At 41.3% G+C, this 18,704-nt stretch overlaps 1 protein-coding gene across 3 annotated transcripts in view; it reads right to left on the bottom strand.

Moving 5' to 3' along the window:
* Window positions 1-645: 645 nt before the first annotated feature.
* The window catches only part of mon2 (MON2 homolog, regulator of endosome-to-Golgi trafficking), a 35,602-nt gene continuing 17,543 nt past the window's right edge, over window positions 646-18,704 (bottom strand). Inside the window, exons 15-35 of one of the 3 annotated variants that reach the window (XM_070906706.1) lie at window positions 18,017-18,129; window positions 17,016-17,120; window positions 16,493-16,573; window positions 16,308-16,381; window positions 15,819-15,909; window positions 15,208-15,309; window positions 13,331-13,441; window positions 12,498-12,673; window positions 12,133-12,295; window positions 11,161-11,454; window positions 10,602-10,800; window positions 9,247-9,890; window positions 8,343-8,486; window positions 7,405-7,422; window positions 6,736-6,864; window positions 4,148-4,338; window positions 3,988-4,048; window positions 3,781-3,904; window positions 3,292-3,499; window positions 1,862-1,944; window positions 646-1,389 (exon numbers count right to left, since the gene is read on the bottom strand). In XM_070906706.1, coding sequence (XP_070762807.1) covers window positions 1,226-1,389; window positions 1,862-1,944; window positions 3,292-3,499; window positions 3,781-3,904; window positions 3,988-4,048; window positions 4,148-4,338; window positions 6,736-6,864; window positions 7,405-7,422; window positions 8,343-8,486; window positions 9,247-9,890; window positions 10,602-10,800; window positions 11,161-11,454; window positions 12,133-12,295; window positions 12,498-12,673; window positions 13,331-13,441; window positions 15,208-15,309; window positions 15,819-15,909; window positions 16,308-16,381; window positions 16,493-16,573; window positions 17,016-17,120; window positions 18,017-18,129 — 3,275 coding nt within the window. In that variant the 3' untranslated portion in view covers window positions 646-1,225. Of the gene's footprint in view, window positions 1,390-1,861; window positions 1,945-3,291; window positions 3,500-3,780; window positions 3,905-3,987; window positions 4,049-4,147; window positions 4,339-6,735; window positions 6,865-7,404; window positions 7,423-8,342; window positions 8,487-9,246; window positions 9,891-10,601; window positions 10,801-11,160; window positions 11,455-12,132; window positions 12,296-12,497; window positions 12,674-13,330; window positions 13,442-15,207; window positions 15,310-15,818; window positions 15,910-16,307; window positions 16,382-16,492; window positions 16,574-17,015; window positions 17,121-18,016; window positions 18,132-18,704 lie in introns of all 3 variants that reach the window. The other 2 variants (XM_070906707.1, XM_070906708.1) reach the window with 2 other exon arrangements.

The raw sequence follows: 18,704 nt of genomic DNA, 5'->3' as shown, positions 1-18,704 counted from the left end.
AATGCTCAAAACATTCTCTTTAAAATGTCCCTCAATGTCAAACTTGGATAAAATACTAACACCGGCAAATACAAATAAACATGTTGTACTTTTGTAATACCACGCCTTAATATCAATGCATGGTATTAATATAATGTGGTGGTATTTTAGGAATTATATCAGTGTGTTCATAAAATAGCTACACTGTCGTATGCCTTTTAGACAGAAGTCTGGTGCACATTACAGTATGATATTGTTATAGTGGAATATTCAAATTAACCCAAATTCATAATCATTACAACTAATGTAAAATTCCAGGTGCACATCGTTGTAAATACATTTCCCTGTGATTCGGCCTGACATACTTGGTAGGACTGGCCTGTTTCTCAGTCACAAACTCACTAATTCACATTTAGCAGGCTACACATTCCTCACAAGGGGAAGCTGTTCAGTTATTATCAGACCTGTTCTACACATGCCAAGTGACCTCTAGGACAAGAAGGCAGCAGTTACGACCAGCAGCTGAAGACATTTCAATGTCGCCACCTACAGGTAAACAAAGTAGCTGCTGCAATGTATACACTTGCGCCACCTGCAGGCAATAGGTGTTATTCACCATAAGGAACTTAACATGCATTGTAAGTGAGCACACTCGCAGCACAGAGCTGATTGTAGAATAGTCCCATTTATTTTATACAGACAAGTACATCCCTTCTCAGATGGCTGGCTAAAGATGACATGGAATGTTACAGTAAGATTTGTTTTCTTGCATAAAATCCTCACTGTTGAAAATGTTGCAAAAAGTCTATGTGTTCATTTTTGAGATCAATAATAGCCCCAGTTTTTGCATTTTTTTTCGTAATTACATCATCAACACTATCACCACACACTGTACATCAACTCGGCCTCATCGGGAGAATAAAACAAACTAAACCCGGAGGCAACACTGCAATTGTTTTTAAAATCTCTGTAGTTAACACAAGAGTGCAGCCAGTCTGTATGAGAATGCAGGGGGCAGAGAGGCGTTATCAGCTCACATAAAAAGCATACAATGATGCGTATGAAGGTCAGGGTCATCGACGTGGTCCGAGCGGGCCTCGAATCTCTGTTCACCTTGGGTTGCTTCATGTCACCGTAGATGGGGCTCACGTGGAGTTCATGTCTGTGCACTTGTAAAGCACATGGGTCGAGAAGACACATTCAAGATTTCTCCATTATAAAAACAAAGATCTGAGAGCGAGCCTGGTCAGGACTCTCCATTCTGGACTCTGGTGACGGGTGGCTGCATAAAGTCTTTAAAGGGCCCCAGGGCCTCCTTCAAGGCAGAGCTCACCTCAGACGAGGAGCATGTAATGCACTCTACCAGTGTGGGGTACAGGGCAATCACTTGAGCCCATGTGTTGCCATCCACTGCAGGCAGTAAACAAAAGAATTGCAGAACAAGAGGGAAAAAGAATACAGAGGAGTGGGGATGGGAGGGAGAGGAAGAAGAGAATATGAATTGTGATAGAAGGCAATCAAAGAAATCATTTCCTTGATAAAATTCCCATAGGCGTATGGAAATGAGTTTTGCTCTGAATAAAGGACGATGTAATGCAAACATCTTGAAGGGCACTTCAAAAACGTAATTTTAAAATGTCTCATTTCAATCTATTGTGGTGTTAAAAAAAAAAAAAAACTCTTGTAATTGACCTTGCTGGAAACGTAAACAGTTCTACCCAGATTGGAGATGAAACTCATTTGAAAAATGGTCCCAACTGTACTCTGACACATTTATCTGAAATGAATAGTTGATAGATGTGGCATTATTGTATTTTTAAAGTTTTTATTGTGTCACCTCTTCCCAAGATCCATTTAATCTTTGACACAGTTTGATACTCACCATTTTCTGGCTGTGTCTTTTTAAGCGAGTCCATCAAAGTGCTGATAGCTTTCAAGACAAAGATAATCTCTGTCACTTGTTGCCTAAAATGAAAAAGATCAAAGACCTTAATTAGCTACAAGGGCATTCAGTGCATAAAAACTGTAGATGTTACAGTTAGAGGATTGGTGGAAAAAACGATGAGAGCTGTTGAATACACCCTTATATGCAAAATGATACACATTATCACAGAATAAGCCAACACAGAAAGAAATTCATGGAAAAAGGTGACTGAAGGTTTACTTTACATGAATATATAGCAATCAAGATTCATTTTCTCTCCACTATACTTGAGATAGTAAGCACATTATTATACATTTAGCTTTGATAAGCAGAAACAGACACAATGTTGCTCAAGAGATTAAATACGATTAATCAGGAGACTCAATATGTATTTAACTATGACTGCGTGTACAGAGAGATAAAGCATTTGTTAAGCACTTTTATTGAAGTAGTTTGATTAAATTGAAAAGAAAAAAAAAGAAAAACTCCACCTGTCCAACATCTGACCAGTGTGTACAAGTTGTCAGATGTATAACTCAATGGTGTGTGTTGGAAAGGGGCTATAGTGTTGCATTGCAGCCACAGGAAAGACCATTTTGTCCTGTTTGTATCTTACAAACCAACTTAAATACAATTAACAGTACGTATTTGTTGTAGTAATGGCCCAGAAACATTTTATTAGACTTCACACAGCTCCCTCTGGAGCCACAAATGGCTCAACTTTTTTCACACATGCAGTAGTACTCCCGAAGACTTGTAAACACACTTTGATGTGTAAAATTGGTGGAGTGTAATGTTACCAATTTGACTGAAAGCATTTCTTACTTTTTGTATTTTCACATTATATATATTGTTTTTTTTACATGCTCTAATGATGCAATCCATGATTCTCTCATTATTTACAGTCATATACATTGTATTCAACATATTTTAGTTTTTAAAACACAACCTTGCATTTACTATTCATGTGTATATTCTAAGTATCCTATTTGTCTGAACTGCCCCCACCATCCTTTTGCCATTTTCTGTACTAATGGCGCAATTTCCCCTTGGGCATCATTTAACCTCCATCGTGTCTTAGAAAAAAATGTATTGCAGAAAGTGTTACGCCCAACCCTAAAATGTGGTGCAAGTGTGTAAAACTGAATAAGTACAGTGGTTTTGTGTTGTTTACCAAAAAGAAAAGGAAAAATGATGGATGCCTGGCTGGAGCTGGGATGGTCTTGGTTTTGCATTGCTAAATGTCTCAGTGATAAAACCATGACACTAACAAACACCAGTGTTTGGAGCTGAATTTTTGATGGGGACATCTGTAACATGTAACCTCGTGTTTTTGGCCAAAGCAGATGCACCATGCATTTTATTCAGAGCTGTATAGTGGGTTGTACCTGGGCAGGGGGCAGCGTCCACTCAATCTCTCATCCTCTACGTATCGTCGGAGAACATCCTGGGATCTCTTGAGGAGCACAGAGAGCGCCATACGAGAGATGTAGCCCTCCTGCGGGGTGGACGCCTTGTTGCTGAAGGAAAACTGCAGCAGCGTCTCGAAACACACCTTTGAAAACTCCTCCCTCATCCGCACATCGATCTCTGCCTCTGTTAAGAGGAATCCATTTACATATGAGACATTGTTCTGACGTCGCTCTCCAGAGTGATTTACAATAAGTGGACAGACAGGGCTTTAATGTCTTGCTCAACACAAAGAGTTTGACAAGAGCCATTGTTGATGATGAGCCACAGGGAGCAATGAACCATGGACTTAATGGTTACAGTATGAGTCCAGCACTTGGCCACCCTGCTCTCCCATAAGTGTCAGAAATACAAGGAAACAACAAAGTTGAAGTCAAATTATTTTAGCTGCCAAAGTCACATCTTACCTGTGAACGAGGGAGACTGTGAGTGAATGGAGCCTCTATTGAGCATAGCCATGATCTGGCCAACAAAGTCTTTGGGGATGAAATTGGCAAACGGTAAAATTTCTGTGCTGATCAGCTGGACCACCTAAAATGCAGAAGACACAAAGATGATGAGGGCTACCTCACAAAATCATGTTGACATACTGGATACTATGAACAAGTATTTACCTCTACATCAATGGCTTCATTCTTCTGAAATTCCTGGATGGACACGTTATCTGGAGGTGTGCTATAAAAGGAAAATCACCAAAACAATGAGCTTGGTACTCAGAACTTCATAATCATGCATGCATCAACTTTAAGACTGCCTAAATCCTAAATCCTGTACCTTTTGGTAAAAAGAAAGTCTTCAAAGGCGTTGGCCAGCTCTGGCCACATAGTGTCGAACTTTCCAGACGAAGCATGCTGGCGTGCCACCGGCAGTCCAATAGACAGCACCTTGAGCAGAGACGAAACGGCGAGCTTCCAGGTGCTCTCTGATGGACAGGCATACTTCAAACCCAAGGGCATTCTTAAAGTCTTGAGAGTGAAGGTAAAAAGAAAGGAGGAGACAGCAATAACAATAGATCATGAGACTTCAAGATAAAATCCATAAAACTAACTGGAGTACCACAAAAGCCTTTCACCCTCTTCTCTTTTATGCCGAAATGTGGAAAGACTTTATTTCAACATCAAAGCAGCATTTCAAGACATTTTTGCACCTGGCAGTGGTCCTATTCAAGTTTCATTCTACAAAACCAGGAAAAGTAATACACCATCTTTTTGACAAGGTCCTCTTTTCAAAGGACAGCTGGGGTCCCCAAGGTTGAGTATTGCCTTCTTGATTTGGAGGCAAAAAAGGGTGGGGGCCAGATTTGTATTTGTCCGTAGGGAACCTTCTTAATAGTTCCTTGGCAAATTAAATCTCTTCCGTTTGAGGTTTATAAGCAAACTATGGGAAAAGAGCACTTAAACACAGGTGTCAGAAACTGGGTAAAATAGAAGACTCAGTGTCAGCTTTAAGTTAAGTTAAGTTAAGTTAAGTTAAGTTAAGTTAAGCCCTTTGATGATTTGCACCAACAAAATCTTTTGATTTTTGATTGCCTTCAGAAAGTGTTGCCAATATTGGGCACCAACTGTACTTCACATCTGCTACATGTAAAGTGCAGCCTAAGTCTTGAGATCAATACTATCAGGTGATATCTTTCTTATTTCTATCTTTATTCAAGAGCGTGGTCTTTCAATTTGACTGCATGACTTATCACCACAAGTCCTTAATAAAGGATTAAATGTTTTACATTGTCTTATGAGTTTCAGGTTTGCAGTTACACGTTTTCCCCTCTAGAAGACTGGCAGGGGGCCAGTGTAGCTATTATAGTAAAATAAAAAGTACGGGCGCTGGTATATATATTGACTGTCCTTTTATTCCAAAAGTCATAAAGAAAGCAAAGGAAGAACATATAATAAAGCCGTGGAGGGCGAGTGGATCAGTTAAAGAGTATCTGCCCATACAGGACGCTCTAAGAAGTAAAGCGAACGTGCCTGCAACGAGGCAGGGATCATTTCCTTGGTCAACACTAAACCTGGCATTTTATTGGTTGGGGGATTTTGACAGGGTTATTGCACAAAAAAATCTGAGAGCAGAGCAGAAATCTGACAGCAGACGTTTCACGAGCAAAGAAGCAGCCTGAGTGCGAGGAGAAGGGATGAAGCGGGAGCGCAGGAAATATGCGCAAGCAACAACACATCTGAGTGCAAGCATACCGTTTGAGCAGAAGCAGAGCAGATTTAAGTGCAAGCAGGAGCTATTTGAGTGCGAGGGCAGGGTTTTGAGGAAAAGCATTACAAAATCAGAATGTGAAATCAGTAAGTCATGCTCTGAAATTGAAAGACCACATTCTTGAATAAACTTAAGAAAAAAGCCCCATAGTCATAGCCCCATGGTGGAAATTGACAGACTCCTCAGGCAGCAAACAGAACTAACTAGTGATTTCAAAATATAGTTGTGGCCTGATGACCTGATGAATGTCCGTCCAGTATTAAATCTCCTTTTACCTCCTTTTGCTCATCTAAGGAAAATATCTCTTTAGCTGCTAAATGCTCTACTATGTTCACCAGCTTGTTGCTAACTTTGCATGGTGGGCATGTAGTGTACAGTGGGTGTTTAGAGCTTTTTCACTGAAAACAGCCGCCTTCTGCGGCCGAAAACGACTCTGATGAGCGCAGTGAGGTTAAAAGTTAAAAGATGGTAAAAAGCTCTAAAAAGCAGAGAGGAACTGCAGAGCTGGGTGATAATTCTCTGTAGATTCGGCAGTACGAGCAACCCCTTTCAGATACATGTAGTCATTTGATCCATTGTTAATATGAAAATATTTATAGCTTTAAGACAAAAAGCAACGCTGTGATGCCAAAGATGGTGCTTTGCCTTACTCAGCTAATGGAAAACACCTGTTTTGACATCATTGATAGGGTGTGCCAGAAGTTCAACTTTCATCCCACAGATAGCAGTGCAGCAGCAGTTTTCTCCCCCGTTTTATTCTGTGTTAATATCCTCTACACCACATTTTATGACTGCACAGGGTTCAACAATAACTGGTGCTCAACGGGTGGCCAGTAGAAAGTTGAGTTGAGAAAGTAAACTTAATAAAAACTCACTGTTCTCATTTGGCTAGTGCTAAAAAACAAAAACAAACACAAGTCAATGCTGCCTCTCGCCTAATGTTGACACTTTACTCCCCATTCGAGAGAATGCACATGTGAACCAAACTTTAGAAGTGCTTTAATATTGGTAATATGTTACAAGAGTCTGTTTTTTATGTCAACTTTTTGTTGATTTTGACAGTTTTTTGTCCTGGAAAACATTTCTTTCAATTCCAAAACTTTACTAGGACTTTCGTGACCATGGAAACCATGAATACGCCATCCTGGTGAAAATACCTTGATGATGTTCTGCAGAACTTTCTCATTAATGACAGCTTTGTGGCACGCTGTTTTATGGTACAGGTCCACCACCACCTCCAAGGAACGCTCAGCAAAGGGCACATAGTTTAAGGCAACCCATTCCGCCTACAGGGGCAAGAAGATTTAACAAGAGAAAAAAACAGGAGTGGACATTAGTCAACCAAACTTGAGAACCGTTATCATTACCTTCAGAGCCATGTTGAAAGCAGTTTTTAAAGGCACACTTTGTATACATATACAAGTAACACAAATTTATTTTAAAGTTACAGTGACTATTAGTCTGCTTCAAGTTTTGTTAGGCTTATATGAGTACCACAGCTGAAATGTTGCCAAACAAATGACTTGACGCTACAAAGTGTGTCTTTAAGAAATATAAACAGAAACACACATGTGCATATGAACATCACCAAAAAACACAAAATTAACTGAAAATGAAACTGCACAAGGACTGTGCACACAGAGGCATAACCACTAGTTAGTGGCAGGCAGAGAGGGGGGGGGGCATGTAGTGAGTGAAAGACGCAGATGAGATGTGAGAGCCTACCATGCGGTGTGATATCTCATCTACCGCAGAGGGTAGGTCGTCACCATTCAGCACAGCTTAGTTCAACTATAAAGGGGGCTGAAGGAGATGATGGAACTCACCGGTGCAAACAGCTGGATCTAAAATGGTTATCCAGTGAGTAGTCCCAAGAAACAGAATGAGAGAAGATCGCAATTAAACTGGTGTTTAAGTTATATCGAATTTGTAGTGGCTTGTTGGCTGAATGAGATTCAATAACCAGGACTGATTGAGGGAACCAACACTCACTCACTAGCACGAGGACATTTGAAGCAACACTGGATAAAAGCCAACAAGGGAATATAAAGACCACCCATAACATCTGTTTGGTTGAGTGGGAATTTTGTTCTCTCCCTCTCACTTAAACAATTTAAACAGATTCAGATCAACAAATATGTCCAGTATAGGGCTGAGTCTGGACCCCACATGCAGGATTTGACACATGCTAACATTCCTTAGCATAACTGTATCAGCCTGCCAGTGATAGATCAAGATAACTATCAGCATTCCCATGAAGGCACCAGAACAACAAGGAGTAAAAAAGCAACTGATATCAGAACAATGTTGTGAGAAGACTCCTCTGCTCTGAAGAAACTGTTTGTGGTTTTATAAATGACAAAATCTTGCTGAAGATCATAGGGTTCCTTAGAAATAAAAGTTTTTATCACTTTGAACTGTGGTTGAATAGAAAAGTGGTGAAACACTTCTCTGGCATGCTGCCAGCAAGATGGAAGCATAAGGGAGGGAATATGAGGAAGAAAAGGCTTCGGCCTACTAATGGGGGTCCAGAAGAACCTGTCAATCTCATAAAGGGCCATGATAGGGGCCAAATTAACTAGACTGAAGTAGGGAGAGCTTCATGAACATCAAAGAAGAGAGATGGTCTTGTTGAAAATGACAGGACAATGAAAAATAGGGTACACCATCCAACATTTTAATGATCTGTATGAATGAACTGTAAAAAGAGATAAATTGCAAATGAAAACCAAGCAGTTAAACGGCCAATTCCATTTCCCCCTACCTGGTTGTATTTGGCATTGGCCACGTGTTTGGTTTCCATCCTGCCGTACTGAGGAGGCTTGCAGGAGAACTCCACGAAGAGTAGCAGCTGTTCAAAGATGGCTGGGTACATGACCTGCAGGTTCTCCGGGCCCACACAGATGGCCTGCAGCAGGGAGGGAAGGGAGGAACAAACACTGCTGACATCCACCACAGGAGTGCATATTGCATAATTTAGCCGACTGACACATTGTTTCCTGGGCTGAGTTGACACAAAATGGCAAGAAATAACTTTTGGTTGACAGGGAGAGTAAGGGTCTGCATTTCTCAGAGAGGACTGGAGTTGCTGTATCAAGTCAAGGTGTCAGTTAAAGGTACAAGGACATGTTTTGCCCAATTGAAAAAATGGAAAAAGAGCTGAAATTATTGATTTGTGTCACATTTGCTGATTCCCTGGTTCCACCTTCTCAATTGTGAGGATTTTCTGCTTTTTTAAGACATCACCTTGGGTTCTGACAAATTGTGATGGGCACTTCTTACTATTTTCTGACATTTTAAAGACTAAACATCAGAATAGTCGATGATGATTAAATAGTCATCTGTAGTATTGGGATATATAGGATAAACACCACATTAAAGCGTCAGGGCTGCCTCCCACATAACACTGCAATTTTTAGGGGATAACAATGTTCTCCACCTTTCATTTATCATTTACCTGTCTTTTCATTTTATTATCTTTTTGGCATTTTTATAGTACATGGACGTTGAGGGTATATGGTATATGTCTTAGACCCCTTGGTCAACATGACACTCCACTTGGCTCTTATCTTGATGCTATTTTGTATGGTACATAATGTATAACATATGTTAAAAGTCTCTTTGGTACCCATATTATTGTTTTCTGACAATATATTTCCTTTGCCCACCTTCTGCAAAACATCCAGAGCGGTGAGCACCGCTTCCTGCAAGCTGGTGAGTACCGCCTCCGTGTAGGAGGGGAGGATGAAGGGCGAGGCATCGCTGCTGATAGGCACAGACACGGCCCCATGGAGGATGACCCCCAGCTTCTTCAGATCCTCCATACTGAAGTTGGCTTTGATGTGCTGGTAGAGTGCTGGGAAAATCTGGATCAACGCTGTGAGGAAGGGCTGGCTGGGGATGAAGGAGAGCTTCTCTGTCGGACCACTAGGCGGCCTCGTGCTGTCCGTTCCCGTTCGATACCACGTGTTCCACGCTGACCACCACAACGCAGAGTCTTCTAAGGCTGACTCCTCCCCTGGGGGCGGGGCCTGCAGCTCAGCCCCGTTGTATCGAGTCAGCCGCTCAACTAGCGAGTCTGAACGCACCAGGGGTCTGCCAGGACCAGACGCTGAGAGGGGGTCAATGAGCACTGGGGGGACGCCCATTGCGGCAAGTGCATCACCTGCTTTGTCTGAGTCTTTAACAGGTGTAACAATCTGTAGGATCTCTTGAAAGCTCTTGAGGGCAGCCAGGGAGACCTCGTTGTTTTTGCTGAGAGCAGCTGACTGAATGTGGTTCAGCAGCACCTCCCAGGCCTCGAAGAAATCACCTGCAGACACGCAGCAAAATTATGGGAGAGTGTGAGACTGCCAATTAGCGGTATGTGTCAACTGTAAATAGTGTGACAATTAGCACTTTCAAACCAACATGAGGCAACTACCAGAAGTTCAAAGAGGCCATATAGAGAAACACCTGCGGTTCTGGCCATGGTTATCAGTCACAAACACTGTTTCCTCTTAATACATGTTGTCAATATGAATATGAGCCTGTTTTAAATGACATACAATCATCCAAGAAGGCCCATACGGTGATATTATATTGCCAGCAACAGTTATCAATTTTATCTAGGTTCTATGTAGGAAGAGCAGCCTTCCTCTAAGTGATTTTATGTGTAGTAGGCTGAAAGTGTTTTATATTATGAGTCACCTCTTGTAATTTGGCACTGGCTAAAATGCAGTTCAGAGGGATGAGTGCAGTTAATGAGGAGCTCATGTTTTATCATTCATATCTCCCTGGAATATTAATCCTGCTCACATGGGGCTTAACATGGTTTAATGGGTGGTAATATACCAGTAGAAACAGCTGGGCCGTTTCTGGATTTTTGCTACACTTGGCACAGATTTATGAATACATTTCAATATGTAATTTTCATTGTTTACTTTTCGGTGTGGTAAACTGTAGCAGTGTGTCACAGTCCACCTTATGTACAATAGCAGCAGATGCAGTGGTTAAGTATTAGAGTAGATTTTACGTGGCTCACCTAACTGCTGGAGGAGATACCGCCTTGTGTTAAAAATGCGCGCCACCCCGGCTAGCGTCAGCACCCACGTTTCTGCCCACTGTTTTTCAGCTGTGTCGCGTGAGTGGTGGATGAGGATGTTCCCGCCTCCAGACTCAATCTTTTCCTTGTCTGCTGTGGTGGATGACGTCCTCACGCAGTCTAACAGGTGAAACAGTACCTAGTGGTGACACCAAGATAGTTCAATAAGCAGTGATTTCTGCTGCAAAGCGCATACCAGTGCATCCCGACAGACATCAATAACAGAGCTCCAAAGACAGCCTATTTAGAGCAGTTTTCTTATCTTTCAGTCTATAATCATTGAAAAGAAGACAACAATTACAAAGTAGAGAGCTAATGTAATCATACAAAGGAAAGTTAGTTTTGATATATTACAGAAAAATAATACATATATTGGATTTGGATTTCTCCCTCCAGAATGAACCCCTTTATTTTAACAGTATTCTGTACAAACAATATGAATGACAGCCTCCTCCAGTATAATTAAATCAAATGACAACGACAAATTCTTGCATGCTACCTTCCAGACCACAATATGCCATGTTGGCTGCTGCAGCAGGGTCCCGTGGGCAGCAATGGTGGAGAACAAAGTCTGCCCAGCGCTTTTGCGCACAGCGGGCCGTGGGTCGACGCACAGCTCGCCCAGCTTGGCGTACAGGCACAGCCACAGGCAATCAAAGGGAGGGGCAGGGTGGAATGGCCTGTTCAGGGTCTCTCCTTTCTCCTGGGCCTGCTTCTGCAGAGCTTCCTCCTCCCTCTCCAACTCCTGTGTGATGGCTTCACCCCTTTGGAAGAAGTAGTCCGAAATGTTCCACTGTGGGTAAAACGGAAAGTGGGGTAGAGAGTGGGGGCATAAATTGGAGAGGAAGGTTAGTAAAATGCTTCTGGCGGTTTTGCTATCCTATTACCATAAAGTTATCTCGCAGGAACTGCCACACTCCAAGAGAAATAATCCTGCAAACCACAGATCAATATCTGGTTTTGCATGTCCTGAATATTGTACAAAGTATCTATGAAATGTCAGCAGAGTGGTTAAGTGCTGCTAAATTTGATAAAATAATGCGAAACAAGGAATTATGCGATATATAATTGTCTAATCATATTAAACATACTATGATTCAGTTTTCAAACTATTGGAAAAGAAAAGTGTCCAACCTGTCAGTCCCTCACAATAATACTGTTTGTAGGTCAGGAAGCTTCTGTTATTGCCTGATTTCTTCTTCATTGATATTACCATATTCTCTGTTAGCACAGAACTGCTTCACCTTCATGGTTACACACATTCACACCTGGGACTTGACCAGTTACATCACTTTATTCTACTGGTGGCCTCTCAAATGCCCAGTCAACCGGTAGATCAAATGTTTTTCTGAGCATGTTTGCAGTATATTATGAGAGAGTGGTTAATTAACCACTTGCAGGGATCTTGCCTGTGTGTCTGAGCATAACATTTAGACATAAAGAACAAAAGACAAGACATCTGTTATCTCACCAGCAGGCCAATGGAGGTGAGGCTGATATTGAGCTCCTGATTCTGCAGGCCGAAGCTGCCGGCTACATCCACTACAATCTGGAGGCACGTGCAAGGCATGGTGGGTAGGAAGTCCGTCACCACCAACTGCAGGCACTGGAAGGCTGTTCGAATCAATGACTCGCTGAAGGGAAACAAGACAAATGGCGCGTTTGGGTTGAGTTCAGTTTCTTAAATTACTTGCAGGGTAACTGTAGTTACAACAGAAATTTAGAATGGCTCTCACAAATTTGCATTTAGCATAAAACATGAACAATTTCAACGACAACAAAAAAAAGCCCTGTCTCCTTTGTCCGTCTTCTCCTCCTCTTCCTTTGTGCTCTTACCCTTGATCATTGCGGATGGCTCCTATGACACCCAAGACGAGGGGCCAGCCGGGCCCCAGGCTGTCTCCCTGGCTCTGTAGGATCTGCAGAACACTCTCCAGCTGTTTCTGCCGGATGTCTGCATGCAGCACGTTGGACAACTCCTTCAGGGGGTTCAGCAACAGAAGCTGCAGCCGCTTGAGGATAAAAAAAGGGAGATAGTAACTCATTTGTTAACTGTGTTCAGTTAGTCTGAATCGAATGTCTTTCTTTTTCTCCTTTTTTATTTTGTATATCATAAGATGTTTGGGCGCAGTCACTGTATTCATAAATACATTATTCCAACACGACAAACACGATAAAAGCTTGCCCACACTGCAAGACAGGCCTTGTAGAAGTGATTGTACTGTGCATTTTTACAGCCATCATTTGTATGGTTCTGTGCTGTTCTAGTAGCCTCCACACAGTTCTTCTGCCCTCTTCTAGATAAGCTCTGCACCATTCCCTTTATCTGTCTCACTAAGGTGAAGGTCACAGACTCCGTGTTTGTGAATGACAAGTCACAAAATGACTGTGACGTTTCTGCTTTCCACATTTTAAGCATTTGGCACACACTTATACACTGCAACAGTGGAGGAGATTTCTCAAATGTCAGCATTACAAACAACCCATATTAAGAAGTGAAACCCAGAGAAGACAAAGAATGCATCTGTCTAATAAAACACTCCTGTATCCCTACAATGTTCATATGACGAGAAGGGCTAAGAGCCAAGTTTCATACATGCAAGTCCTAAAGATTTTTGTTTTTCTGCTTTTTTGTGTTTTTGACCATAAACACCTGTAGTGTTGGTTACCTGATTTTGGGCCAGTGGAGGGTCGTGTTTATAGGCCAGGCCAGCTTTGATAAGTGCCGTCAACGCCTCAGCCCCCCACTCTCTCATCCTGGAGTTTGGGTGCTGGCAGACCTGCAGGACACATCACATAGACACAAAAATGCAGACACATGCGCACAACAACAAATCTGATGCAGAGGCTGTTAAGAACAGTATTTCCCAGCAGTGGTCACAGTGGGTGGTAGTGAAACAGGTGAGTGAAATAAAACCACAGACTGTGTGATAGAGACTGGGATCCCCTGCAATAACAGGGTGTGCTGTGACAGACAGTCTAATCATGAAAGCTAGTGTAGATACACATGGAGAGGCCAGGCTCAGCAGACAAAAGTACATGAGTGAAGTACAAAACCTGCCTTCTGCTTGAAGAGTCCCAGTAAAAATAGAATATTTTAAGCTCATCTGTGATCAAAATTAATCATCTTTGGTCTATTGGGAGGTTTGTCAAACAAGATTTTACTTTTATGGCATCAGACTTCCAAGAGGAGAAAACTTTATTTTGCTTACAGGCATAAAGAGAGACTGCTAAGTAGATACTGTAGCTGTACCCCTTCAGAAGCCAGATGGTCCATGTGTATCTATTTCTCACATTTTAATCTTAATCTTTATAATAATGTACATCTGAAAATAAAGACATAATGAAGGTGATATCATTGTCACATTGCCTTAAAATATAAAAGCAATGGAATTTGAATATGAACAAGCCTGCAAAGAAAGATAAGCAGCATTTTATTTAAGCGTAAATTATACTTTGCAGGTGCAGCTTCAGATTCTGTACAAATCAGAGTTTCACATTGCAGATTGCACACAAGAATGTAAGGTCAAACACTGGTAGCAGAGCAAATGCACTGTGGACACATTTTGACAGAGCGACCCCTCAACTCCAACATGTTGATGCCAGACTGAGAGGGAGAGAGAACAGATTGGGGGAAAAAAGAGACGGGAAAGCCAATGATTATGGAGGAGGGAATCTGAGCTTACCTTCTGCAAAACAGACAGGAGTGCAAGAGAGAGGGGAGATAGACAAAGAAAATGTGAAGCCTCTAAAAACACACCTTTACACACATAATAAATGAGAATCCTCTTACAGATATGGGAACAAAAACTCTGGTCAGGTGCCATATAACATATACTCAAATATTCACAATTCTGCTTATAATAGTGCTATAACAACCACCTAAATTCCAAAAATGTTGAAAATTACTTTCAATAAAATCAGCTGAACATGCTACAGGCTTGAACGTTTCACCAATGTGTAAGAACAAAGAGGAAAGAGGAGAATATCTTCTATAACTTGTTCAACTGTTTTTGTCCTTCATGACTGAACCACGAGACTAGAGCTCTGTCTCCATGTTGCTGCTTGCAGCTATAATTTCATTTCATTTTAACTTTAGGGGCTCATATGCTCCAGACTCCATGGAAATATCATTATTACAGATTTGGTACTGGGTAAAGAAACCAAAAGGGTCCAGCAGAAGGGGGCAATTTTGACATTCTTTTAGGCTTCTAGCTGTCATTATTTTAATAGTTTGGTTCCAAATGTATAAATGACGTCTCCAATAAGATCTTCAGCATTGGAAAAACTGACAATGACTGTAACCAAATTTAAACAAGCATTTCTCTCTAGCTGCAGTTTAACAGGTCAAATTCCTTGTACACTTATTGTACTAGGTGAAATAAAGTTTAATCAAAGTGTAGCCAGTAAAATAAATTGCTCTAAAGTGATTACAAGAATATTACTGTGTGGCCTTTGTTTGAATGAAATGTGGTGACAGTAACCGAGTTTTAGAGCAGAGCTCTTTATCTGCACCTTGTGGGATGTAGCTGTAAATAGATGTTACCTCCAATAAGTGGCCAGTTAGGGGTCTCCACAGGATTTCTATACGATCCATGTTGACAAGGCCAGTCTCCAGCAGCTTGGCCACAGCAAACAGAGATGGCTCCTGAAACCCAGACAAGAAAAAATAAACTACATAAATACTGGACACTATGTACCCTGACTTTACTGATAAAATCAAAACAAAGATGTATAACAAGGAGTTATATAAAGGACTTCATTTGTAGAATCGTTTTGAAAATGAAAAGAAAATGTGTAATACACTAAATAGACACTACATTTAGATATTTACAAACAAGGTGATTAACACATATAAACCTGAGGTATGAACACTCGTGTGTATATTCATTTTTGTTTGGGACTTTTGGGTATATATAAAATACATATATATTCTCAGTGTGTAACTCTAAAAGGGATCTGAGTTGTATAAGTTGAAAAAAAACAACGTATGGTCATCTATGACAGACAAGCATCCAATTCCTGTAAATGTTTAAGTAAGTAAAGAAGTGTTACTCTTAGCCGGCGTTTGACATTTGAACCAAAGCCAAATACTCACATATGCAAAACATCAGTGAACCAAGTTTCATCTAATATTAAAATATAGAAAGTCCTTACCTTGTTGTTTCCATAAGCCATTTCCATGGCTTCCACAGAGAGGGAGCAGAGAGCGTTGATCAGGTGATGCAGAGACACATCATCCAGGTACCTAGATCACACAAAAAAATACATGTTGCATACTTAACATGTATATTTTGCACAGCATGAATAGTTTCAAATGTTAAGAATTCAGTTTTTCAACAGGAACTACCACTCTTCCTAAGCATGTACATCATTCTTCTGGTCAGTCCAATTAATATTTATGAAGATGAACAACTCTTTTCCAAGAGTAGAAAGACTCAAACTTGAGATTGTATCATTCATTATGTCTAAAACTCCTCCGCAAAACAACTAAGGTTTACATATGGTTATTATCAGTTCTGAACAGAAAACGTATCCCCATGCATTGTCCTATATCAGCAAGTATATTTCCGACTGGACTATTTAAGAGCATAGGGGATAAGTAATTGGAGTTCTCGTTTTCACAGATGAAGGACTGGTTCTTACTGGGAGCTCTCGAATAGTCTGGACAGGATGTTGGAGATGACGGGCAGGTCTGTCATCACGGCTGTGGTCAGCACCTGTTTAGGTTGAAGACACAACCATAGCCAGTTCACTCATCGCCTTCAACAACTAGGTGAAAAACATACAGTGCAATGCATGCTCAACACACAGTTCCTAAAAAGACTCACTGTACTGGGTCCCTCCACAGCTCGGCCAGGCTTCAGGGCACCACCGAGCCCCGGCTTCAGCCCCAGGATCCACACTAAGTGCTGGAAGAGAGAAAAGTGGCATGAAATGCACACTGACATACTGGTTACTCTAAATCGACTCTTGTCTGTTTCTGTAAGAAAAGTTATTCTTGGCCGCCAATTTCTTTTCACATAAGCAGTCCATGTACACATTTATGCATATATGAATGTCATTTTGCCTTATTACAAGAGGAAGTATATATGCATTTGTGTGTGTGTGTGTGTGTGTGTGTGTGTGTGGGAGAGAGAGAGAGAGAGAGAGAGAGAGAGAGAGAGAGAGAGAGAGAGAGAGAGAGAGAGAGAGAGAGAGAGAGAGAGAGAGAGAGAGAGAGAGAGAGAGAGAGAGAGAGAGAGAGAGAGAGAGAGAATATGGACTGCCAATTTAGCTTTGTCTAATTAGATGAGAGTGTGCAGACGTGTGTGTGGTTATGTGTAAACGTGTGGTACCAGGTGGTAGTAGTACCTGCAGTGTAGCCAGCACTAGCTGCCAGGAGGTGCCCAGCACGGCTCCATGGCAGTGGGCCAGGTTCAACAAGGTTCGCATACATTGGATGTTCTTGGCAGTCAGCTGACAGAGACATACAGTTACATTATAGTACATTTTAATGCACATGTCATCAGGCATTTAGCTGATACACTTCTCCAGAGCAAATCACAATGAGTGAAATAGTAGAAAAAGGGGTAATACATACACATACAGTAGTGTAAGAGCTAAGACCAGAAAAAAACATGTTAACATTATTATTACTATGGGGAGAATTCTGATTACAGCATAATGATTCCAGGTTAGAGTCGAAGTCACTGCCCATGTCTTTTGAAATGTTATTGGCCTCAAGGGAAATTTAGATTCACAGGCTCGCCTGACCTGCATATGTTCATAACGGTTGTCCCTTACCTAGAGGGTGCTATAAGAGAGTGAGTGTGTCTGTTTTTAGGTGGGCGTTATCATAAAAGGAGGTGTTGTGTATATTAATAACACAGACAACCTGGTAAACAAATTGCTTCGCTGTGCATTTTATTTTATCTCAGAGTGTGTGTATCTGTGTGTAACAGAGAAACTTCAGCAACATCAGGCAAGGCAGAGTTTTTGCAATCGGCACATTTCAGAGATTATTTGGGTTATATCTTAGACATTGTAACACTCACATACCAAAATAAAACAATTTTGAATTTGGCGCTAGTTAAATCATAATTCAAGTTTTGTCTAGTTAGGTGTTAGAGCACATTTGGACTCTAGTACTAGCATAGTATTCAGGGTATTTATCCTTCCCAACGGCAACACTTTTGCTTTATTTTTGCAGCTGCTAAATTGTTTCTGGAAAATTGTTTGTATTTGTATAATTTGTCTTGATTGTAAAATTTTGTAAGCTTTGTTTTTGGAAAACTGCTACATTCATTAAATGAAATGAAACGTTAAGTGTAACCACAGCCTCTTCATTATTGTGTGTGCTTGTGTGTCCTTACCACCACAGTGCCCTGGGGCTGGGCGGTGAGCGGCTGGCCCACAGCCACCACCTGCTGATGAGATTCACTGGAGGGGCTGATAATCTGCACACTCTGGCCTTGGATGGAGTAGGCTGTGGAGAATACACACAGACAACCACATGTGTAAACACACACGAGAGTCAAGTCTTTCAATGAGAGTCAGTAATACACACAAACAGGTTTTGTAACAAGCTTGCGACATGCAAGAAAAGCTTTCTTAATTAACTCCAAGGCAAACATCCATCGAAAGTTGAGACCCAATTTGCCGGCTTTATCTCTACAAGCTAATATGCAAATAATGAATGTCTGAGTGGTTGGTTTGAGAGCAGCTGTGTGTGTGTGTGTGTGTGTGTGTACACGTCTACATTCCCTAGACACACTCCTTGGTGTTCCTAATTAGAAGCCACAGTGAAAAGTTATGGATTAATGCAATAAGAGTAGGGCAATAGGGACAGGCAAAATGCCAACAGTTAAGCTCAGTTTAGCAGCATGCACATCTAACCATATGGGAGATGAGACGTGCTCATTAGTTTAACATAAATACACATGACCAGAGGCCATCCTCAGGGTTGGACACTGGGACCTTTAGCTGTTTGTGGTACAGTTAGATATTGGATTTTGTTATGCTAACATAAAAGCAGAAATACAAATATGCATATCAAACTCA

The sequence above is a fragment of the Enoplosus armatus genome, chromosome 6, assembly GCF_043641665.1.
Source record: "Enoplosus armatus isolate fEnoArm2 chromosome 6, fEnoArm2.hap1, whole genome shotgun sequence".
Lineage (NCBI taxonomy): Eukaryota > Metazoa > Chordata > Actinopteri > Centrarchiformes > Enoplosidae > Enoplosus > Enoplosus armatus.
This window is presented reverse-complemented; position numbering and strand designations above follow the sequence as displayed.